Raw genomic sequence first — 25,155 nt, forward strand, 5'->3', positions numbered from 1 at the left:
CCTGTTGAGCATCCATTCCCCCTGATGCAGAGTGTGGCGGCTGAGGAAGTCTGCACGAAAGTTGTCTATGCCTCTGATATGTACTGCCTACAAGGATAGTAGGTGACCTTCAGCTAGCTCCATGATGTCTGAAGCAACTCCCATAAGATTTTCTGACCGTGTACCTCCTTGATGGTTCAGATAGGCCACTGCGGTAGTGTTGTCGGAGAAGACCCTTGTGTGAGAGCCTCTCAGCTGAGGGAGAAAGTGGAGCAGGGAATAAAATATAGCTTTCAACTCTTTTACATTAGAGGAATTCTCAAGCTCTGCACAAGACCAGAGACCCTGGACTACCTGATCCTGAAAGTGTGCCCCCCAGCCATCAGGACTAGCATCCGTGGTAACATTAGTGGACGAAGTGATAACCCACAAAACTCCCTTAGACAGATTGCTCCAATCTAACCACCATGCAAGGGAGTGTATTACATCTGACGTTAGAACGACTGTGTCATCCAGCTCTCCTTCCTTCCTAATGTCCTCTTGTAATATAAATTTCTGTAGCTGTCTAGTGTGGAATTGCGCCCATTGGACTGCAGGAAGACAAGAAGTCAGGGAACCTAATAAAGACATGGCATTCCTTAATGACATACTACGCTTACTGATGGCTATACTCACTTTATGTATTATGGTGGTCTTTTTCTCATCAGGAAGCCTACATATCTGGTCAACTGAGTCTAATAGGAGCCCCAGAAATTTCTGACATGCCACTGGCTGGAGCCTGGATTTTTCCCAGTTTATAATCCAGCCAAGTTTTTGCAAAGAAAATACTACTTCCCCCAACCTCGTCTCACACTGTAGGGAATCTTTACCTATTATCAACAGGTCATCTAAATACGGAATTATCAGTGTGTTCCTTACTCGTAGAAAGGACATTACTTCCGACAGTAATTTGGTAAAAACCCTCGGAGCCATGGATAAACCAAATGGCATAGCCCGGTATTGTAGGTGACAGACCTGCCCATCTATAACCGCTGCTACCCGGAGAAATTGTTGGTGTAACTGGTGTATGGGGAGATGGTAATAAGCATCCTTAAGATCCAGTACTACCATGTAACAATTTGGAAACAAATTTTTAATAGCTGAACGAATAGATTCCATTTTAAATGTTCTGGGTTTTATAAAGGAATTCAATTTTCTCAAATTGATTATGGTTCTGAAAGAGCCGTCGGGCTTAGCAATCAGAAACAGGGGGGAGTAGAAGCCCTTCCCTATCTGGGATGGTGGCACCTTTATTAATACGCGTTTGGATATGAGGGTTTTAATTTCCGTTTCAAGGGCCTCCTGCTGAGGCTGAGATTTTAAGGATGTGAGAAGGAAGGAATCCGGAGGTGTTTGAATGAAGTCTAAAACGAGGCCTGAAGATACTAAATTGATGGCCCATGGATTGACCGTTATCTCCTTCCATTGCTCCACAAACTCTAGAAGTCTAGCTCCCACTGGCAAAACAGGGTCAACGGAATTTATCCGCTGGCTTAAAGGGACGTTTATTGAACAAATTCCCTTTTTGTTTAAATTCTTTATTATTATTCCACCGGTCTTTAAAGCCTCCCTTCTTGCCGAATGGTGGCTTCCTGAACGCCCTTCTGTAAGAAGGAATAAAGGGATTAGGGAACCCCTTCTTCCTTTCACCCGCCTTAGTGAGTATTTCATCTAATACAGTCCCGAAGAGGTACTCACCCTGACAGGGTATGGCACACAACTTGGACCTGGACTGGGCATCTCCTTTCCAGTTTTTTAGCCATAAGGCTCGACGAGCCGTATTAGTAAGACTAGCCGTTCTGGCCGCCAGACGGAGTGAGTCAATAGAGGCATCAGATATAAATGCCGCAGCCCCCTTAATCAAAGGAATAGCAGAGCGCAATTTTTCCCTGGATACCCCAGTTTTGATGTTTTGGTCCAGCTGGTCGAGCCAAACTAGCATAGACCTGCTAGTAGATGTGGCTGCAATTGCAGGTTTAAAGGCAGTTACACAGGCCTCCCATGACTTCTTAAGTATTGTGTCAGACTTCCTGTCCATAGGATCTGATAAGGAACCTGCATCTTCCACTGGTAGGGAGGAACGGCGGGAGGTGGATGCCACAGCCGCATCCACTTTAGGTACTTTGGACCAAGTGGTCAAGTCCTCATCATCAAAGGGGTACCGCCTTTTACACGAGACTGGTACAAACCCCTTTTGTCCTTTACTCCATTCCCGTTTAACCAGGTCCTTGATGGCCTGATTCACCGGAAACACATGGCCTTTCTTCTGTGAAAGACCAGCAAACATAACGTCCTGAGGTGTCTGAGGTTCTTTAGACTCTGATACCCCCATAGTACCTCTCACTGACTTAATCAGATTATTTACACTGTCTGTAGGGAAACAGACGTAATCCTCGTCATCCGAGGAGCCCGATTTCTGAGAAATGTCTGAGCTGACCTCCCCACTTTCTGCTGACGTGTCTGCTGCAGGTGAAGGCGCTTTCCTGGTTCTTTTCTCAACATTCACCGCTGGACTACCTCCCAAGGACTGAAGTTCTTCCCTAATCATGAGACGAATTTCTTTCATCCTGACCGAACTTTCCTGCTGCAAGGTGTAATCTATGCAACTCTGACATAATTTCTTAATATAGGAGTCCAGCAGGGGCTCATTACACATCGCACACTGCTTGTGCCTAGATTTCTCCGTCCGCTTACCCTATAAGATAGAAGTAGGAGAAACTACCATTAGCCCCCATAAAGCCAGCTACGCATTCACCCAGGAGTAAGGTTAAATACCGTCTGCCGGGTTGTACGATCAGCTTTCGGTGCAGAGCGGCCTGACTTTTTCACCGATTTCTCAGTGGAGTCACTCATCTTTGAGTGTCCACTGCCTTTCTTTTTAGCATCACCACTAGGCAGGATTGAATCCTCCAGTGGGCGCTTGATATCCTCCTGGGACGACATGTTGCGCAACCAGCAGAGCTCTGAACTGCCTTATATAGCACTGCTTGTGCCTCACAGCTGAGAAACACTCCTCCCCCCCTTTTTTTTTTTTTGCACCTGACCATTAGGGGAGATTAGCGATTAGCCCTGGCGCGGCCCGCAGTCTCCTCCTCCAGCCGCAGATGCTTTGCGCTAATCACCGGCAACCACAATGGCGCCTACAGCCGAGCCCAGGCTGACCTCGCGCCCCCGGAAGTTCTATTTTCCACTTCCGGGACGCCATCAGATCGCGCATGTGCGCTCTCACCATCCACCATGCGGCTGAAGCCACCGCTTACCGCTGCCGTACTGCACACCTGCTACACCGAGTTGTAAGGTAACAAAACTAAACCGCTTACCGGACAGTAGCCGAAGGGGTTCCTCATGTGGTGGAGCGATATAACAGTGTCCCAGCAGGGAGACTGTTATTAATCCCGTATCCATGCCGATACTATCAGGATAGGGGGAAGCCAACAGGACATCCCCCTTCACTGAGACTTACTCTGGAGCCCCTGCCGCTCAACAGAGACGAACAGGCGGCAGTCCAGGTAAGCTTGTCCTCTTCTTCCTTAAGTCCGCAGAGTTTCTCTCTGAGGTGTTCCACCCGGGAACAGGAAACCAACTGAGGAGCGAGGGGGGGCCGCCCCTTTTATCTCTCTGTAGGTTTCCTGTTCCCAGGGGCGGATCCCCTCTCTCAGTGGGTGCTGTCGTGGCGAATAGAAAAAAAAAAAAAATTTAGGTGTGCCTCCTATGCGACACTAAGCAAAAACTGGAGAAGGCTGATGCCGTCCAGGGGTGTATACTGCAGAGAAGGAGCCACAGTTAATCTTTTTCAGATTATGCATAGTGTCGCCTCCTAGTGGACAGCAGCATAACACCCATGGTCCTGTGTCCCCCAATGAGGCGATAGAGTACCGTATTTTCCGGCGTACAAGACGACTTTTTAACCCCTGAAAATCTTCTTAAAAGTCGGGGGTCGTCTTGTACGCCGGGAATCGCCTTGTACGCCGGGTGTATATGGTGGTGGGGGGAGTGGTCCTGATGATGACGAGGGGGCGTCTCACAGGAAAGTGAGTATCCCCCATTACCTTATCATAGCGCTGCAGCGTGGGGTCTCTGTGCTGGGAGCAGCGGCTGCTGTGCTGTGGTGCGGCGGCTCCTCTTCTGCAGTGTGGGGCCTCTGGTGCTGTGGGGCGGTGGCGGCGGCGTATCTTCATGCAGTCGGGGCTCCTCCGGCATCTCAAAGCCTGGAAGCCCCGCCGGCAACTCCATCGGTGTAATGCGGTGGCCTCCGGGAAAATGGCCGCTGCTTAGATTCAGATCTCGTGTCCCGAGATTTCGGGACGAGATCTGAATCTGAGCATGCGCAGCCCCCAGCGGCCATCGCATCGCACCTATTGAGCTGCCTCCGGGAAAATGGCCACTGCTCAGATTCAGATCTCGTCTCCCGAGATCTCGGGACGAGATCTGAATCTGAGCAGCGGCCATTTTCCCGGAGGCCACCGCATTGTACCGATGGAGTTGCCGGCGGGGCCTCCAGGCTTTAATGAGATGCCGGAGGAGCCCCGACTGCATAAAGATACGCCGCCGCCGCCACCCCACAGCACCAGAGGCCCCACACTGCAGAAGAGGAGCCGCCGCACTACAGCACAGCAGCCGCCGCTCCCAGCACAGAGACCCCACGCTGCAGCGCTATGATAAGGTAATGGGGGATACTCACTTTCCTGTGAGACACCCCCTCGTCGTCATCAGGATCACTCCACCCCCCCAAAAGGCACATATTCACCGGCCCTATAAGACGACATACGGTGTATAAGAAGACCCGCGACTTTTAAGAAGATTTTATTTTTTAACTGGTAAAGTTGGGGGGTCGTCTTATACGCCCAGTCGTCTTATACGCCGGAAAATTAATTGAAAAAAATCATTGCAGGGACGCCTCTATTCTTCATAATCCATCATGATAAAGCTGACAGCTGAAAGTTGCTGCCTGCAGTTGTCAGTTTTGCCATACAGCTTATCAAAAACGGAAAGACCCCACGTCTTTTTTTTTTATTATTATTATTTATAGTACAGGCTGATGAATACTCCCATCAGCCAACGCCTCTGTGACCAGAAGTAAACTTTTTGCTGGAGCTATGACTGGCGGTAACAATCTTACTCCCAATCAGAGCAGTCAGCGTTTCTCACACTACTAGATGTCTTATTTCAGAAAAATCTGAGCCCTCTTATGTTTAAAATAATCTGTGGAAGCAGATTCTCATGCAGAAAGGTGTCCGGTCCATAGCCTGGAACAGCTCGTTCACAAACAAAAAACAAAAACATGCTTTTCTCTGGAATAAGACATTGGGTCTCAGATATCACAGTACAGTGGCATGTAAAAGTTTGGGCACCCCTGGTCAAAATTACTCTTATTATGAACAGTTAAGCAAGTTGAAGATGAAATGCTCTCTTGACACATTTCCTTTGTATTTTAGGCAAAACAAAATTACATTAAATATATATACCGTAATTTTCAGATTATAAAGAAGCACTTTTCAAAAAAAAATTTGGAGGGAGAATGGGGGTGTGTATTATAATTCGAATATACCTTAACGGCTGTGGTGGAGTGGGGACCCAGGGTCACTGCTGGCGGAGGCAAGAGTTGGGCGATGCCGCGGACCTCAGGCTGGGATGAGGGGGTGTTCGGAGGTGCGACACTGTGGGTGGTTGGTGGTGCCGGGGCTCCACCGACATTTTGTTTAAGTCCCGCACTTCCATGGTTCACATTGCGGTGGACCCCGAGAAAATGGCCTCCGTGGGTGGCATATAAGTAGATGGAAATCACGGCACCAAGATTTCGTGAGGCGAGATCTCCCCGGGGTAAACCATGGAAGTGTGCGGGCTCCCACAAAATTCCAGCGGAATTCGGCGCACCACCGAACACCCGCAGCATCACACCTCTGAATACCCCTTCCTTCCAGCCTGGGATCTGAAGCCCCGCCCCACTCCCGCACTCGTCAGTAGTGACCCTGGGAACCCACTCCAACGCAATTGCCCCCCCTTCCCAGTAAGCAATAAGACGCATGGATTATAAGAAGCACCACTTTAGCAAAAAAAAAAAATTTACTTTCCTGTGTTTCCTCCCAAAATTTGGGGGGGGGGGGGGGGGGGCATCTTAGAACTTGCAAAACACAGTGTATAATAGTATATATATATATATATATATATATATATATATATATATATATATATATATATATATATATATATATATATATATATATATATATATATATATATATATATATATATATATATATATATATATATGTATATACACACACACACACAGTACAGACCAAAAGTTTGGACACACCTTATTTAAAGATTTTTATGTATTTTCATGCTATGAAAATTGTACATTCACACTGAAGGCATAAAAACTATAAATTAACATGTGGAATTATATACTTAACAAAAAAGTGTGAAACAACTTAAATTATGTCTTATATTCTAGGTTCTTCAAAGTAGCCACCTTTTGCTTTGATGACTGCTTTGCACACTCTTGGCATTCTCTTGATGAGCTTCAAGAGGTAGTCACCGGGAATGGTTTTCCAACAATCTTGAAGGAGTTCCCAGAGTTGCTTAGCATAGGAGGCAAGGGCTTGGATATGTGGCTTGAAAGAGAGGGCAGAGTCGAGGATCACCCCGAGCCACCGGGCGTGTGGGACTGGGGAAAGTGAGCAGCCATTGACATTGATGGATAGGTCTGGTGGAGTGGTAGAGTGAGATGGGGGAAAGATGATGAATTCTGTTTTGTCCATGTTCAGTTGTAGAAAGCGAGCAGAAAAGAAGGCTGAGATAGCAGACAGACAGTGCGGGATTTTGGTAAGTAAGGAGGTGAGGTCAGGTCCGGATAGGTAGATCTGCGTGTCATCAGCGTAGAGATGGTACTGCATACCGTGGGATTCTATGAGCTGTCCCAGGCCGAATGTGTAGATGGAGGAGAAGAGTAGGGGTCCTAGAACAGAGCCTTGAGGAACACCGACTGACAAGGGGCGAAGTGAGGAGGTGGTGTGGGGGAGGGAGACACTGAATGTTCGGTCTGTCAGATATGATGAGATCCAGGAAAGGGCCAAGTCTGTGATGCCAAGAGATGAGAGGATTTGTAGCAGAAGGGAGTGGTCCACAGTGTCGAAGGCAGAAGACAGGTCCAGGAGGACAGAGTAGTGTCGCTTGCTCCTGGCAGTTAGTAGGTCATTGGTGACTTTAGTTAGGGCAGTTTCAGTTGAGTGATGGGAACGGAAGCCAGATTGTAACCGATCAAAGAGAGAGCAGAATGAGAGGTGGGAGGACAGTTCAAGATGGACGTGTTGCTCCAGCAATTTGGAGGCATAAGGGAGAAGAGATATCGGGCGATAGCTAGACACAGAGGATGGGTCGAGGGAGGTCTTTTTGAGGATGGGTGTGATCTTGGCATGCTTGAAGGATGAGGGGAAGACACCTGTTGTGAGTGAGAGGTTGAAGAGGTGCGTTAGGGTTGGGATGAAGACCGTGGAAAGGTTAGGGATGAGGTGGGACGGGAGCGGGTCGAGCGTGCAGGTGGTGTGATCTTGACAGGAGGGTGGAGAGCTGATCTTCTGTCATGGTGGAGAAGCTGGTTTTGGAGGAGCAGGGTTGAGCAGCAAAGAGGGGCAGTGGGCGCTGTGGGCCAAAGCTTTCCCTGATCGTATCGATCTTCTGTTTAAAGAAAGAGGCGAAGTCTTCAGCAGAAATGAGGGGGAAGGGAGGAGGTGCTGGGGGACGGAGTAGAGAATTGAAAGTGTTAAAAAGCTGTTTAGGGTTATGAGACAGGGAGGATATGAGAGATGAGAAGTTTGTTTTGCGGCAGTGAGCGCGGACTTGAAGCTGGCGAGGGACTGCTTGTATGCAGTGAAGTGGTCGGCAGAGCGGGATTGCTTCCATCTCCGCTCAGCGATCCTGGAAGCCCGTCACAATTCTTTGGTCAGGCTGGTCAGCCAGGGCTGCCTGTAGAGTGTATGAGTTTTGCTATGCATGAGGGGGGCAACCGAATCGAGTGTTGCTGTTATTGTGGTGTTATAAAAAGTGGCAGCAGCATCTGTGTCATGAAGGGAGGCTATGTCTGTAAGAGGGAGAAGGGACTCCGAGAGATTGTAAATTGAGATGTTTGAGATTTCTGCGAGGGAGTTTGTGGAGTGGGGGTTGCACACTAGGAGAGGAGAGGGAAGAGAATGTCAGTAGGTTGTGGTCAGACAGGGGGAGGGGAGAGTTTGTGAGATTAGTAAGGGAGCAGAGGCGGGTGAAGATGAGGTCCAGGGTGTGGCCATCTTTGTGAGTGGCCTCAGAGGACTATTGAGTGAGGCCAAAGGAGGCAGTCAGTGATAGAAGTTTAGAGGCAGCTGAGGTGGAAGTGTCAATGGGGATATTGAAATCACCCATGATGATAGTGGGGATGTCAGCAGTGGGGATGTCAACAGAGAGGAAATTAAGTCATATATACATATACACACACACACACACACACACACACACACACACACACACACACATCTACTATATAATTGTCTAAGGGTCACTTCCGTCTGTCTGTCTGTCTTTCTGTCTGTCACGGATATTCATTGGTTGTGGCCTCTGTCTGCCATGGAAATCCAAGTCCCTGATTGGTCGCGGCAAAAGAGCCACGACCAATCAGCGACGGACACAGTTCGGGGATCAAAATGGCCGTTCCTTCCTCCTCGCAGTCAGTGCCCGCTCCATAATCCCCTCCAGTCAGCGCTCACACAGGGTTAATGGCAGCGGTAACGGCCCACGTTATGCCGCGGGTAACACACTCAGTTACCGCTGCTATTAACCCTGTGTGACCAACTTTTTACTATTGATGCAGCTTATGCGGCATCGATAGTTAAAAGATCTAATGTTAAAAATATTAAAAAAAATAAAAAATCCTTATATACTCACCGTCCGTCGGCTACGTCATCATCTCGCGAGACCGCAATGCACTCTTGGGACCAGAGCGCGTGAGGAGCGTTGGTAACCGCTTTGTCTGGATCCTGGGCCAACGGAAGGTGAGTATATAACTATTTTTTATTTTAATTCTTTTTTTTTTTTTTTTTTAACAGGGATATGATGCCCACATTGCTATATACTGCGTGGGCTGTGCTATATACTGCGTGGGCTGTGCTATATACTGCGTGGGCTGTGCTATATACTGCGTGGGCTGTGCTATATACTGCGTGGGCTGTGCTATATACTGCGTGGGCTGTGCTATATACTGCGTGGGCTGTGCTATATACTGCGTGGGCTGTGCTATATACTGCGTGGGCTGTGCTATATACTGCGTGGGCTGTGCTATATACTGCGTGGGCTGTGCTATATACTGCGTGGGCTGTGCTATATACTGCGTGGGCTGTGCTATATACTGCGTGGGCTGTGCTATATACTGCGTGGGCTGTGCTATATACTGCGTGGGCTGTGCTATATACTGCGTGGGCTGTGCTATATACTGCGTGGGCTGTGCTATATACTGCGTGGGCTGTGCTATATACTGCGTGGGCTGTGCTATATACTGCGTGGGCTGTGCTATATACTGCGTGGGCTGTGCTATATACTGCGTGGGCTGTGCTATATACTGCGTGGGCTGTGCTATATACTGCGTGGGCTGTGCTATATACTGCGTGGGCTGTGCTATATACTGCGTGGGCTGTGCTATATACTGCGTGGGCTGTGCTATATACTGCGTGGGCTGTGCTATATACTGCGTGGGCTGTTATATACTACATGACCGGCCACAATCAGTGACAGGCGCAGTCCGGGATTTGAACCACACTTCGCTAATTGGTCGCGGCCGGCCGAATCCTGTGTATTCAATGTATTATTCTAAAATCTTCATAAATAAACTACATACATATTCTAGAATACCCGATGCGTTAGAATCGGGCTACCATCTAGTATATACATACACACACTATTTACACCGTATTTTGCGGTTTATAAGACGCACCGGATTACACATTCAAATTAGTCTTTTTTTCAATTTTAAAAATTGCAAAAAGAGAAATTGAGTGATGCAGACGTTTGGGCACCCTTGGAAATTTTGTGCTCAGATAACTTTGACCAAGGTGTCAGACCTTAGCCTGTCATGGCTTGTTCACTATCATCGTTGGGAAATGCCAGGTAATGCAAATTTCACAGCTTTATAAAAACCCAGCCTCCTCTGACCTTGTGCCGAAAAACCAGCAGCCATGGGTTCTTTTAAGCAGCTGCCTAGCACTCTGAAAATGAAAATGGTGGAGGCCCACAAAGCAGGAGACGGCTATAAGAAGGTGGCAAAGCGTTTTCAATTTGACCTTTCCTCAGTTCAAAATTGAATTAAGAAATGGCAGATAACAGGGACAGTGGAGGTCAAAATGAAAAAAAACGAAAAAAACAAACAAAATGAGAATACATTTATTTTTTTGCCTAAACTACAAAGGATATGTGTCATCTATAACTTTAGCCCTTTTAGAGATCATTTCATCATCAATTGCTTAACTGTTCTCAATAACAGTAATTTTGACCAGGGGTGCATGAACTTTTACATGCCACTATACAATTTTATTCAGTTTCCTATGAAATACATGCCCATATAGATGGCATAGGTGGGTTGATCCCACAGATTCCTTTTAAAGGATTATTCCATTCAGGTTTTCGTGGCCGAGATGGGAATGACGGCATCCAGGCCCCGGCTACTGGAAATAAAGCTATGGAAACAGTAATATTACTGGTAAGGAAAATTCTTAATATTCTGTTTGAAACCTTAAAAATGAACACTTTAGGCCACGTTCAGTTAAGTTTGTGGCTGAAAGCGAATCACCGATTGATATTATTATTTTATAAACTTAATTGGGAACCTTTAGGGAATAGCTTCAGAACGCCATTAACCCGCAGATTAACCCCATATCGGCAAGTTCATTTCTTTTTCTTTTTTTACATGAATGGTTCCATTTAATGTAAAGTATGTAGATTCATCCACCAATAAAGAAGTCTCCCTCAGTGATAAAGCAGGCAATTATAGTACAGAGACGAGATTGGAATCGTGTAGAGTAGCGGCAAGAAGATGTAGCACATAATGATTATACCCTGCAGATCAGAAGGTAAAACAATCCGCAGGACAAGGGTCTCCTCAGACGCACTTTTCTTTATAGACATACACGGCGGGAGCTTCCTGGAAGCTCAATAGACAGGATGGGATGAAGAAAGGATTACGTACCATGGCCAGAGCAGCGGTGTTGTCCTTCAGGGAGTTGGAAATCATTAGCTGCGTAGTGTCCAGATGGGTAAGCAGCTGCCCAAACTGCATGGCTGAAACACAGGGTTGCACTTCAATATTTGACCAGCGATGAAGATATAAATGGTAAATTGTAATAAGCACAGCTGTTTCCAGTACATTGGAATATTTGTCAGGCCTTCGTTATCACATACTGAGGTGGTGGATTACTTGGTGTGGACTTACCTTCTAAAAATAGGAATAATCAATACCCTGAGTTCACAGATTAAATGATGACTTATAGTGGCGGCCTCTTTTACACCCGATAGAAAGCGTCTTCTCATCTCAAGTTAAAGCATATTAAAAGAATACTTTATGATCAATGGGGTTAATGATAACTTCACACTGAGGCTAGGAGGGGTTTATCAGCATCTTTTCATAGAATGTAACAATAAGAGAGGAAGATGCTGTCCATTGTTGAGGTTGTTGTGAATTTAAAAGTAACAGTTTAATAGTCTGGTAGCCAGGAACATTAGAAGCCGTCTGAGTACCGTCACAGGGGTGTGCTTCATCGCGTTCAGTCAGGTTCGCCGATGGACAATGTGCAAGTGTTGGTCAGCAACATACAATAAACACTGTTCAAGCGCGGAAAACCAGAAATACTGAGCAGGCGCAGGATGGACAGTGACGTCGGCGCAACACTGGGAACAATTCACATTGCGTGGGCTGGGCAAGCCTGACTGAACGCGATGGAGCGCACCTCTATGACTAAAACGAGCAGGTAGGATATAACATGCTTTTTTAGAAGGATTACAGCGGCGACTTTAATGGGAAAAACGGGTTAGTGATGCACATTGATTCACTAACGCCGCACTGGGGACACTTCACATGCTACAGAGGACATGACAGGTTCACTTTAATGGCCTTCGACTCGATCTCACGCAATGGCGACTTGATGGATGAAAGCTCTGTAGGTAGAGAGATCTTGTGCGGGGTCTTCTCTGCCGTCATCTTGATAAGTATCAAGCCATCAGGTTGCTGGTTTTCCTCTTCGCCTTGTTCCTTCCATTCTTCTGACCATGATGTCCTTCTCCGGTGATTGCTCTCTTCATATCAGGTGTCCGGTCGTAGCTTGGTGATCCATGCTATGAGTGACGTCTGACTTGATTTGTTCCAAGATTGATTTGCTTGTTCTTTTTGCCATCCATTGCATTGATAACATCCTTACCAGTAACACATTTCAAAGCCATTGATTCTTCTTCTGTCTGGTTTCTTTATTGTCCCGGTTTCGCATCTATATGTTACCACAAAAAAGACCAAATAAACTATGTATGAACATAGTTTAATGACTTCATTGTTGTTGATTTGCCCTTAGCTGTTCTCCTGATTTCCAGTGTCGCTGCTCCATCTTGAGTTATCATTGATCCAAGTAAGTTGAAGTTCCTCTGTATGGTCACGTATTATGCCAGCAGGATTTCAAAGCTAATAACTTTGGGTGCCATTGCTTAGCAGCCAAGAAAATGTGTGTTACCTTGCTCATGAAGCTGCTTTAACGTCACCAGTCTCTGGACAACCTGGGGCAGAGTGCCAGACATGGAGTCCCACTTCTGAACAATGTCATACAGCTGATGCACCTGGACAGAAATGACAAAAAATAAAACGTCAGAGTCCATTCTTTATATAGAATACAGCAGATTGTACACTGTAAATGCTGGCCACACACTGAGTCAAAACACACATAGTAAAAGCCTAAGCTAACACAAGAACTGTGTGTCTGAGGGTGCGGTGCCATCAGGACTTAGGGTACCGTCACACAGTGCCATTTTGATCGCTACGACGGCACGATCCGTGACGTCGCAGCGATCGTATGATTATCGCTCCAGCGTCGTAGACTGCGGTCACACGTTGCAATCACGCGCTGGAGCGATGCCGAAGTCCCCGGGTAACCAGGGTAAACATCGGGTTACTAAGCGCAGGGCCGCGCTTAGTAACCCGATGTTTACCCTGGTTACCAGCGTAAACGTAAAAAAAACAAACAGTACATACTTACATTCCGGTGTCTGTCCCCCAGCGTCTCAGCTTCTCTGCACTGTGTAAGCACAGCGGCCGGAAAGCACAGCGGTGACGTCAGACGTCACCGCTGTGCTCGCTTCCAGGCTGGCCGGCAGGCGCTCACAGTGCAGAGAAGCTGAGACGCCGGAGGACAGACACCGGAATGTGAGTATGTACTGTTTGTTTTTTTTACGTTTACACTGGTAACCAGGGTAAACATCGGGTTACTAAGCGCGGCCCTGCGCTTAGTTACCCGATGTTTACCCTGGTTACAAGCGAACACATCGCTGGATCGCTGTCACACACAACGATCCAGCGATGTCAGCGGGAGATCAAGCGACGAAAGAAAGTTCCATACGATCTGCTACGACGTACGATTCTCAGCAGGGCCCCTGATCGCTGCTGCGTGTCAGACACTGCGATATCGTAACGATATCGCTAGAACGTCACGAATCGTACCGTCGTAGCGATCAAAATTGCACTGTGTGATAGTACCCTTACCCTTCTTCGATAAACACCTCCCTCATTATCCCTGTGATCTGTACAGTTACGTCCCCAGTTACAGTACCTTGCTTTCTGTATCCGCATCCTCAACAGCCGCCTTGTGCTTTGCAATTTCATTCATCTTTCCAAGGACACTCTACAGATCAAAATGCAGATACATTTCATGTCATCAGGAAAACAAGGAACTGAAGACGAGTTAGCCAATTCATTGTATGATAACTCCTAAAGAAACTTGAGCCCATAAAAGTTAGTGTTACCTGTAGCCTGGCTTCCACCTGATCAAGCGATGCAACATCCAACATATTCACTTTCGCCTGCAGGATTTCTACTGTATCCTGAAAACACAGGTTACTGACATCACACAATGTATAAGTGCAAACAACAGAAACAACCAAATCCCCCAACAAAAGAGATGCAAAATGTAACACCATGTTATAGTCCAAGGAAAGACTGATGTCAGTAATGTATCTGAAAGCAGGGTCATCACACAACACCGGTGGGATTCCTGGATGTATCATCAGGTGAGTGTTGCCTCATCTTATTTTTGGGACCATTATACGTATAGTAAGATTTGGCCCAAAAAACATCATGAGGTGTCCACCTGACTCTCCCCTCTCCTTGGGGTGCTGGCCTTTTAAAAACTTATTCTACATTTTGTAGTCACGAATCGTCAGAAACAATATTCTATTTCCAAGCAGATTACAATAATGATAAAAAATAATATAGAGCTTAATTTCTCCTGTGATTACAGCTCGGATGTTCTAAAGATGGTCAAACACTTAACTGAATAAACTTTCAGAAAGCAGTGATTGCTCACGAATCCGCCATAGGCATGCTTGTTCGACTGAGTGTCCATGTTTATTTCATTGCCAAACTCTTGTGTACACACGTCATCTCTCACAGAGACAAAGGGTGAGCTATGATAAATTCTGCAAATCCAAACCTTCTGTCTGCCATCACAGGGAGACACATGGCGCAGTCAGTGGTTTTGGATAACAAATAATGTGTACGGGCACTTAATAACCAAACAATACCCATTTTATGAACACCTACCCATCTGATCGTGTAATAGATGTACTTACCATCAGATTTGATCCCTGTAATCCAACAGTGAGGGGGTTCTGCAAAAAGAAAGGAGAGGATATTCACACAGGTTTGATAATATCCAAAAAAGTTTACCATATATTACTCCAATTATTACATACTTGTGTATCCTGATCAAAGCGGACGGCAGCTTCCAGCTCACCCAGCCTCTTCTCCAGCTCAGCCATCTGAAACGCAATGTTTTTGCTATGAGCAACATCACAATGATACGAAACGGATGAACCTCTTAAAAGGGAATCGGCCACCGGGTTCTTACTATCCCATTTGAGAGCAGCATGAGGTTTCCAGCGATGTGTCACTTTACTGGGTGCTGCAGTTTTGTACACTGTGCATAGGCAGAAAGTTGCCAATCTGTGGTGGGGATAGGGTTATATAGAGATCATGCATATGACGGACTGTATGGCGGCAGGTTTACTAGTCCGCTTGTAATAAATTCAAGATTCATCAGCAAGAGATTATCAAAACTGCAGCAAGCAGTCCAGTAAGTGATACATCATTGGAACAAGGGTCTCTGTCTCTACACTATGCTGCTCTCAGATTACGGTAGTTCGTCCTATTAAAAAAAAAAAAAAAACACACTGGAGAACTCCTTTTCAAATAATTAACAAATCTTTATTACACACAATAAAAATTCATTTACATAAAACATAAGGGTTCTAAGGTAGCACATGATGGGAACACATGGTACATTTGGGTAGAGAAGTGGTATCAATTCATGTAATTAACAATTTTTATTGCATATACACATTAAACTTTTTTCTTGTAAAAAACTAAGTCATATGTATGGAACTTCAGATAATATCACCAAACGAGAATCAAACTTTTCAAGTGAAAGATATTTTGCATAAAATTGAGAGCCTGATTATGTCCTAAATGGAATTTTAGTGGGGATGGAAGAGAAGATTAAAAGATTAGATGTATATATCACAATTAAGAGGGATCCAATAGGAGTGTGTCAAATATACTCAAATGCATAATAAATATAATATAAATATAATATATATATATATACACACACACACACACACACACACGTATAGGGGAAAAAAAACAAAAAAACAATCAGCACTCCCAATGTGAGCACGTGCAAGCTGCAATCTGCATCACACGGACAAAAAAAAAAAAAAAAAGAACACGGCAGCACATGTACATGAATCGGCCATGTGAAAACAGACAAATATACATTTCTCAAATATTTTTTCATAACAATTTTTTCAAAAAACTTTTTTTAATAAAACTTATAGTTAAAGATGAAATGGAGATTCTTAGCGCATAAATTGGCCAATTCATGTGTGCCCATCAACCACGGCAAGGTGATCTCCCCCTGATGGGTCCTACTCTACCATAGATGCTACTCTTGGGCCACCAGCCATTTCAGCTTTAACTAAGTTTTATGAAAAAAAAAAATTTGTGAAATTTTTTTTTATGAAAAAATATTTTTGAGAAATGTATATTTGTCTGTGTTTTCTCATGGCAGATTCATGTACATGTGTTGCTGTGTTCTGTGTGTGTGTGTGTGTGTGTGTGTGTGTGTGTGTGTGTGTGTGTGTGTGTGTGTGTGTGTGTGTGTGTGTGTGTGTATATATATACACACACATATATATATATATATATATATATATATATATATATATATATATATACACATACATACATTATATATATATATATATATATATATATATATATATATATATATATATATATATATATATATACACACAAAAAAAGAACACAGCAGCACATGTACATGAATCTGCCATGAGAAAACAGAAATATACATTTCTCAAAAATATTTTTTCATAAAAAAAATTTCAATAAATCTGCAGGGGGTTGAATACTACTTGTAGGCACTGTATATACACACACACACACACACACACACACATATATACACACACACACAATTTATTATTATACCACCACATAGTGGCAAATAAAGAATTGGTATCCTATCAGGATTACTACTTAGGCCAATTTCCACCTATGTCCTTACTGAAGTACTGAAGTTCCCCATGTGTGTTGTGGAGGGTACCAGGCACTATCTAGTACTTGTATAAGTAAACAAATAGCATAAAAATGCATCACAAAGAATTGATTTTAAAGAGCAAACAGTGCATATAGAGATGCTCAAATGGTGAAGGGCAAGACACCCATAAGCTTTAAACAGACATGCCACTGATTCAGTACCGATTGACCACGCGCAGACACCCATTAACGCGCATTTTGCGTTTGCTTCTTCCAAAAGTTGAGTCACTTGGAGACTCCCGCATGCAGTCCCAATGGGACAGAGCTTTGGTTAGAAGATCGTCCAGGTAGGGGATCACTAGAATTCCCCTAGGGCAAAGGAGGACCATGACATTTGTGAAGACTGGGGACCAACGCTAAACTGAAGGGGAACGCCATGAATTGGAAGTGAGAGTCCTGAACTGCAAAGCAGAGGAACCTTTGATGTGCCGCGCAGATTGAGATGTGGAGGTAGGCATCCTGGATGTTCACGGAACAGAGGAACTCTGCAAGCTCCATGGAGGCAATTACTGAACGGAGGCACTCCATCCTGAAGCAGCAGTTCCGTACACACTTGCTCAGGGGTTTGAGGTCCAGAACTGGGTGGACAGGGCAATCCTTTTTTGGAACCACGAAAAAGGTTTGAGAAGAAACCTGAGAAGCAATGTTTGTCGGGAACAGGAATGAGAACACCAAACTGGAGGAGAGAGATAATGACCTGAAAAGAACCCAGAAACCAGCGAGGGATCCTTTGGAGACCTGAACTCGAAAAAAACAGTAGTGGGGAATGGAAGAAAACTATTTTGTAACCAGCGGAGACTACCTCTCTCACGCAGGAGTTGTCGACTACGGAGAAGAGAAGACGACCCGTCATGCAGAAGGTGCTTGGTTTGACGAGTGCACGGCCTCCAGGAAGGCATCCTCTTCTCCTGTGGTGCAGGTCAACAGTCTCAATGGTTGGATGTCCTTGAGGTTGAAAATGAGTGAAAGGAACAAAAAATGCATGGTGCGATTTCTGGTGGGTGGTATTTTGCGTCTCTGCTGAGGGAGGGAACTTCTTCCCTCCTGTAGCATCTGAGATGATCTGATCTAGCCTGGAACCGAATGGCCGCAATATTGGTGGAGGCCTGCGCAGAGCAGCTCGCAGCATCCAGAGATGTGGTAAGGAGATATTTTCAAACATGGGTAGTTTGATCTGCGAGATCCGCTCGTTCTTTGGTGTCCCCCCCACCCCTCAAAGGAATTCCTTCCCCAGAAAGTATTGTTTGAAAAAAGGAGTTTAGCGAAGACTGCTTTGGAGACAAACGTGGAGGTAAATATGCAGGGCAGAGTGAAGATCCCACAGCTTTGAAGACAGACATGGCTAGAGACTAAATCTGTCTGTCAGTGGGGTCCTTGAGGGAGGCGACATCCATAAGAGGCAGGGTCGTGTTGGAGGATAGCCGGAAAACAAGGGAGTTGCACAACTGGAGACTCAGACCAAGGTTGTAGCAGGTCGAAGAAAAAAGGATAAAGTTTATCTAGATGTCTGATTCTTTGAAAACGTTTTTCCGGATGCTCCCACTCCTGGGCAAATTCCTTTCGGCGTTTCACCTTCTTAAAGATACTGTGGGTTCCCTGATAGGGAAGTCCTGATCCTTGACACTGAGGGTCTGATTGATGGCCAGAATCAGACTGTCCAATCACATCTCATAGCTTGAAAGCTTGATCAGAATCAAGGCCCGAAATCAACTCAGATTAGAAGTCTGACCCCTGAGCTGTATGGGGCCCTGGAGAAGGGGAGCGGGAGGCAGAGGTTATCCTGGAGGATGTGGACAGTGAGGGAGATCCAGAGGAGCAGGAATGAGTCTGCTTCTTGAATATGCCATGATGGAATTAATAGGAGGGTGAATCCCAACAGTCTCTGGAAATGGTCGGTGCACCGGCATTAGCTGCTATGTTAGGCAGACGCTCAATGACTGAGACCAGGGTGTGGGAAACCTTGGTTATGCCAGCAACAAATTTTGAAATCAAGTCAGTCCACTCAGGGAAGGAGGTGCAATCTCTTTCTGGGCAGAAGGGGCTCCTGGGACATCTGCATCGTGGGAGGGTTGCATTTGGGGCACAGGGTCGACTGATGACCTAAGGAAAGTTTCCTCTAACAGGAGGAACAGGCGAAATTATGTACAATGGGGTGGATAGGGAGTGTCTCCCTAGAGGTAGACATTGGCAGAGGGGGAAGGGTGGACTGCTGAGGAGAAGACATGTGGAAGATGTCCACACAATGGAGGTGGAGACGGGGTTGTGTGGCTTGAGAAAAGTAGGCCTTCAGAAGCCGAGGTCTAGATTGCAAGGATTGGCAGGAAAAGGTGGCCAGGGTGGAGGAAGGCCTCGGGAGGAGACTCCCCACCGCAACCTGAAATAGGTTCCGCAAGACAAAATCCTGAGAGAGGAAGGTGGCCCAGTGGAAAAGGAGGGAGGTGAGCCTTGTCACCAGTATCCCCTTCAGAAGTATAAGGCCATGGTATACACCCCCATGGTCACCTGTATCCCCCCCCCCCCCAATGAAGCGATAGGAAAAATAAAAAAAAGCTACTGCAGAATTGCAATTTACTCTGACATTCACCATGCAGGATAAATAATGGTAAGATTTTTATTTTACTGGTTGTCACAGACGCAGTGATATCAGATATGCATCTTTGTATTTTTAGGAGTTTGCTTTTTATTAGAATAAACTAGTTGGCCCGTGCGAAAGTTTGGCACATTGGTTGTCGGGGGCGCAGGCAATTTCAGGAAAATTAAGCTGCTCAAATGTAAATGTACAACCCCTGGCAAAAATTATGGAATCACCGGCCTTGGAGGATGTTCATTCAGTTGTTTAATTTTGTAGAACAAAAAGCAGATCAGAGACATGGCACAAAACTAAAGTCATTTCAAATGACAACTTTCTGGCTTTGAGAAACACAAAGAAATCAAAAACAAAAAATGTGGTAGTCAGTAATGGTTACTTTTTTTAACCAAAAGACCTTGCAAAAGAACAGGGGCAGCAGCATTTTTTCTCCTCCACAGCAGCACTGCCATCTATCTGCAGTGTAGGGAAGTGCAACACAGCCCTATGTATGTGAACGGAGCAGCTCCCTGTACAGCAGTGCCACTTTGACAGTAAAAATGATGAAGGAGAATTGACCCCAGAACTGAGCGTATTTACACTATTGTATAATAATTGGGAATATCCCTTTAAAAAAAAAAAAAAAAAAAGTAATAGCTGCAGATTATTTTACCTTTTTCCCCCTATGGTTGGATTTTTTTTTTAATTTTGTGCAATTGTGTTTCCACCAATCTCACCCATCAGGAAACAATGAGTTATGTCAACACTGCAGTTTTTACATGGAACCAGAGGTGACTCCAGGTCACCAATAAGCTGCAACCTTAGAAGGAATATAGGCTTTTCAATGACTGTCCAATAAAACGGAAAATCTGATGGTTCAGAACCTGTCCTGTCCCTTTTAGGCTGCATTCATTTATATCTTCAGTTTTAAAGTCTTAAACAGGTAAAGTTTTACTTTCATTCTACTTCCACACATGTAGCAAGTATTTTATTTGTACCTGCCTGAAATCGTCTGGGCAAGGAGTTCAGCAAGCTGGAAAGCCCCGAAGGCAAATGTTAGGATTTGTTTCAGCTTTGTGGTATTGTGCTTTGGGGTAGTGTGGTGCCACCTGCCGGTCATTTTTCATTACTGCAGTTTTATGAAAATTAATGTTTAAAATGTATTTTGTGATCACATGTTGGACGTGTGGTTTGTTTGGCTATTTTCTTGCTGAAGGGGGCAAGTTTACCTATGAAATGGCGCATCATTTGTGTGTGTGGGTGCAGTATGAACGGAGATACAAAGTAATCACCGAAAAAGAGTGTTTTGAAATAATAGGATTACTTCTTGTAAAAAAAAATGCTTTATTTATTTTTTTCAACACTTAAAAGGGAACCGGTCACCAGAAATAAAGCCGTTAACTTGCAGATATGCGGTTAATTTGCAGGTTAATAGCGTTATTATGGTGCTCGGCGCCTGCACATAGCTGAATGCAGCGGGGAGAAAATGATCTTTATTTTTCCGCCAGCATTAGGTATTCCGGCATGGAGGCGGGGGCAGTTCCTGTTCAGTCACCGTGCTGAGAATACAGAGCGACAGCACTAACTGCACCCCGGCCCTGACTGACACTGGCTCTACAATGATGGGGAGAATAAAGTTAATTTTCTCCCCACTGCTTTCAGCTGCGTGCAGCATCATAACGCTGTTAACCTGCAGACAAACCGCATATCTCCAGATTAACAGAGTTATTTCTAGTGACAGGTTCCCTTTGAAAACATGGTTTAAAGGGAACCTGTCACCCCGTTTTTTCGGTATGAGATAAAAATACCGTTAAATAGGGCCTGAGCTGTGCATTACAATAGTGTAGTTTGTGTACCCCGATTCCCCACCTATGCTGCCGAAATACGTTACCGAAGTAGTCGTTTTCGCCTGTCAATCAGGCTGGTCAGGTCAAAAGGGTGTGGTGTCCTCCCCCAGATCTTGCGTAGTGTTCCGTTGGTGGCGTAGTGGTGTGCGCATGCCCAAGGTCCCGAATCCTCTGCCAGGGGTGTGAAAACAACAGCGATGTCCGTTATTCCATTGGTGGTCGGTGGGCGCGGCCATCTTGCTTTGGCCGCAGAATCGGCGCTCTGCTGGCCGCGGCTTCAGGAAAATGGCCGCGGGCATCCGCGCGTGCGCAGATGGCTATCGCGGCGGCCATTTTCGTGAAGCCGAGATGCGAATTCTGCTTCACGAAAATGGCCGCCGCGATAGCCATCTGCGCACGCGCGGATGCCCGTGGCCATTTTCCTGAAGCCGCGGCCAGCAGAGCGCCGATTCTGCGGCCAAAGCAAGATGGCCGCGCCCACCGACCACCAATGGAATAACGGACATCGCTGTTGTTTTCACACCCCTGGCAGAGGATTCGGGACCTTGGGCATGCGCACACCACTACGCCACCAACGGAACACTACGCAAGATCTGGGGGAGGACACCACACCCTTTTGACCAGACCAGCCTGATTGACAGGCGAAAACGACTACTTCGGTAACGTATTTCGGCAGCATAGGTGGGAAATCGGGGTACACAAACTACACTATTGTAATGCACAGCTCAGGCCCTATTTAACGGTATTTTTATCTCATACCGAAAAAACGGGGTGACAGGTTCCCTTTAATCTTTTATAATACTTATTAATCCACATTGAGACTTGAACACCCAATTTCTTAATAGCATTAGTAGTACCCTATAATACATATGTAGTAGCATGATACAGCCTGACCGTGTTACACTGACAGGCTGCCTAACAGCCTCTGGCTCAGGCTACTAGGTTTTGATCTATGGCGGACCTGGAGGCTCTGTTAGATCTCCGGCTGCCATTGCAACCACTGGCTCCTTGCAACAGCACTGCAGGGGGCCAACGGGGTGAGAAGAGGGAGCAATTTCTGTCACACTATACTTGCTGTGGTCACTAAAGGTACCGTCTCCCTAAGCGACGCTGCAGCGATACAGACAACGATGCCGATCGCTGCAGCGTCGCTGTTTGGTCGCTGGAGAGCTGTCACACAGACCGCTCTCCAGGGACGAACGATGCCGAGGTCCCCGGGTAACCAGGGTAAACATCGGGTTGCTAAGCGCAGGGCCGCGCTTAGTAACCCGATGTTTACCCTGGTTACCAGTGTAAAATGTAAAAAAACAAACACTACATACTCACCTTCGCGTCCCCCGGCGTCCGCTTCCTGCACTGACTGAGTGCCGGCCCTAACAGCAGAGCGGTGACGTCACCGCTGTGCTGTGCTTTCACTTTACGGCCAGCGCTCAGTCAGTGCAGGAAGCGGACGGCGGGGGACGCGAAGGTGAGTATGTACTGTTTGTTTTTTTACATTTTACAGTGGTAACCAGGGTAAACATCGGGTTACTAAGCGCGGCCCTGCGCTTAGTAACCCGATATTTACCCTGGTTACCACTGTAAAACATCGCTGACATCGTTGCTTTGGCTGTCAAACACAACGATACACGGCGATCTGACGACCAAATAAAGTTCTGAACTTTAATCAACGACCAGCGATATCACAGCAGGATCCTGATCGCTGCTGCGTGTCAAACACAACGATATCGCTATCCAGGACGCTGCAACGTCACGGATCGCTAGCGATATCGTTTAGTGTGACGGTACCTTAAGTTGAGTGCAACAAACACTGGCGGAACGCAATTCCCTCTGCTACATCTCTGCTAGGATAGAGGGCAAATGAAATGCTGCTAAACACTGCCAACCCCCCATCACAATCTCGGGGTAAATAATCACTGCATTTCACGTTTTAATGAAAAGTGGCAGTCCATTAGACTGTGAAAAGTCAGTGCAATGAGGGGAAGTGGTTAACAGGGGTTCTTATGTCGTTTCTTGAGGAGCACACTGCTCCTCTGCCTCCTGTCTTCCTGCTTGTTGCCGATTGCTCTCCCAGGATGATAGCAGACCTAGCTTTGACTCTGCAGCATGGGAGAAGTGCTGGGGAATTAAAGCTGGCCTGACCCAGCAATTTACACAATTTCAGAACGCTGTGACCAGGCTCTAAAGAATATAGTCTGCAAGCAGCACTTGCACCTTGCCAAGGTAACCAGCTACACTAAGATCGCAGGTGAGCTATAACCTTGGTAACAAGCTGTATACAAGAAAGAAAAACATAATAAGAAATAAATTGCAAAGTTGCTTTGTTTGAAAAGCACTAGGGCAATTTAGGAACCTTAAACAACCTCTTTAACAGAAATATTCCGAATCAAGGCAAAACGCAGGTCTATAACTTCCATTACGCACCTTTGCAGCTTGGGAAAACTTGTTTTGTTCAGGACGGCAGTGTAATTCATAGGTCACTAAGCCTCCAGCATCTTGAGCTGAACCCTTTGCTGAGCTTTTTCCTTCTGGAACTTTTTTGGTTTTAGCAGCATCCAACTGAGTTAGTAAACGCCTACGGCAAAAATTAAAGAAGGGCAACACATAAGATAGCAGCGAGCAAATTGACTGTTCACCTTTCCCCGACTTATCTGCTAGATCCGTGTTCTGCAAATCCAGTCCTCAAGAGCCACCAACAGATATTTTTTCAGGATTTCGTTAGTATTGCACAGGTGAAAATTGCATCACCTGGACTGGAAATAATTCCATCATCCGTGCAATACCGAGGAAATTCTGAAAACATGATCAGTCGATGGCTCTTGAGGACGGGAGTTGGGGGAACACTGTGCTAGAAGTTCAATGAAACGATCTGGCTGGTGGCACAAAACAACCAGCAACTTGTGTGATCAGGGTGTGGTCTGAGTGTCATTGGTTTTTCTCCTACATAAAAAGGTTAAAAAAAACAAAAAAAAAAACTTTCTCCAAATTCTTTTATATGACAGTCTGAAAATTGGAGAGCACAAGAAAGGTATCAGAAAGCGGTTCAATTTTTTTCATATACTATCACAGGTATGAGTACCATCAGTGAAAAATGAAGATTTTGGGTACCTACTGCAAATCTTTCTGGGAGCCTTCATTGGGCACACAGAAAAACATGGGTGTATGTTCCTGTCACTAGGAGGTTGATACTATGTGAAAAATGTAGCTCTTCACCAGCAGTATACACCCAAACTAGCACAAAACTAATCAGTGAGAAAGCGGTAGGAGAAGCATTATGAATACAACACCCATAACCAAAATCACCAGAACGGTAAACAATTGCAGATGCTGTGCTCCTCAATAAAGGCTCCATGAGAGATTTTAAAGTAGGTACCCAAAATCTTAATTTATCTATTGCTTCATTGGGGGACACAGGAAACCATGGGACTTCCAAAAGCAGTCCCAGGGGTGAGTAAAAGTATACAAGTCAGTCCTCAAGCCACTGAGGTTTTCGGGACCTTTTACCAAGGTTCACATCTGACAAAGAGTAGGTGTGACCCTGGAGAACTTGGCAAAGTTATGAATGAAGGACCATGTAGCAGCCTTGCAAATCTGTGAAGCCGACGCCTGGTGGTGGACGGCCCAGAAGGCCCCCACTGCGTGAGTGTGCAGTGACCCAAGTAGATGCATTCTGTTCCTTAGTCGGTAGGCTTCCAGAATGGTAAAGCAGACCCAGCAGGCAATGGTAGACCTGAATGCAGTAAGGCCTCAAAAGCTAGTCTGGCAAGGTCTTCAGCGTGTGTCAGAGGGCTCCTTTAGGGAGGCTGCATCAGAGAGGGGGGATGGTGTCG

At 45.7% G+C, this 25,155-nt stretch overlaps 1 protein-coding gene across 2 annotated transcripts in view; it reads right to left on the minus strand.

Moving 5' to 3' along the window:
* The window catches only part of DCTN2 (dynactin subunit 2), a 94,576-nt gene that overhangs the window by 13,729 nt on the left and 55,692 nt on the right, over nucleotides 1-25,155 (minus strand). For both annotated transcript variants that reach the window (XM_077297743.1, XM_077297744.1), the window contains exons 7-13: nucleotides 23,750-23,900; nucleotides 14,986-15,051; nucleotides 14,863-14,901; nucleotides 14,038-14,115; nucleotides 13,845-13,916; nucleotides 12,756-12,858; nucleotides 11,228-11,319 (exon numbers count right to left, since the gene is read on the minus strand). In XM_077297743.1, the coding sequence (XP_077153858.1) occupies nucleotides 11,228-11,319; nucleotides 12,756-12,858; nucleotides 13,845-13,916; nucleotides 14,038-14,115; nucleotides 14,863-14,901; nucleotides 14,986-15,051; nucleotides 23,750-23,900 (601 nt within the window). The remainder of the gene's footprint in view (nucleotides 1-11,227; nucleotides 11,320-12,755; nucleotides 12,859-13,844; nucleotides 13,917-14,037; nucleotides 14,116-14,862; nucleotides 14,902-14,985; nucleotides 15,052-23,749; nucleotides 23,901-25,155) is intronic.

Source organism: Ranitomeya variabilis, chromosome 3 (assembly GCF_051348905.1).
Source record: "Ranitomeya variabilis isolate aRanVar5 chromosome 3, aRanVar5.hap1, whole genome shotgun sequence".
In the NCBI taxonomy this organism is placed as follows: Eukaryota; Metazoa; Chordata; class Amphibia; order Anura; family Dendrobatidae; genus Ranitomeya; species Ranitomeya variabilis.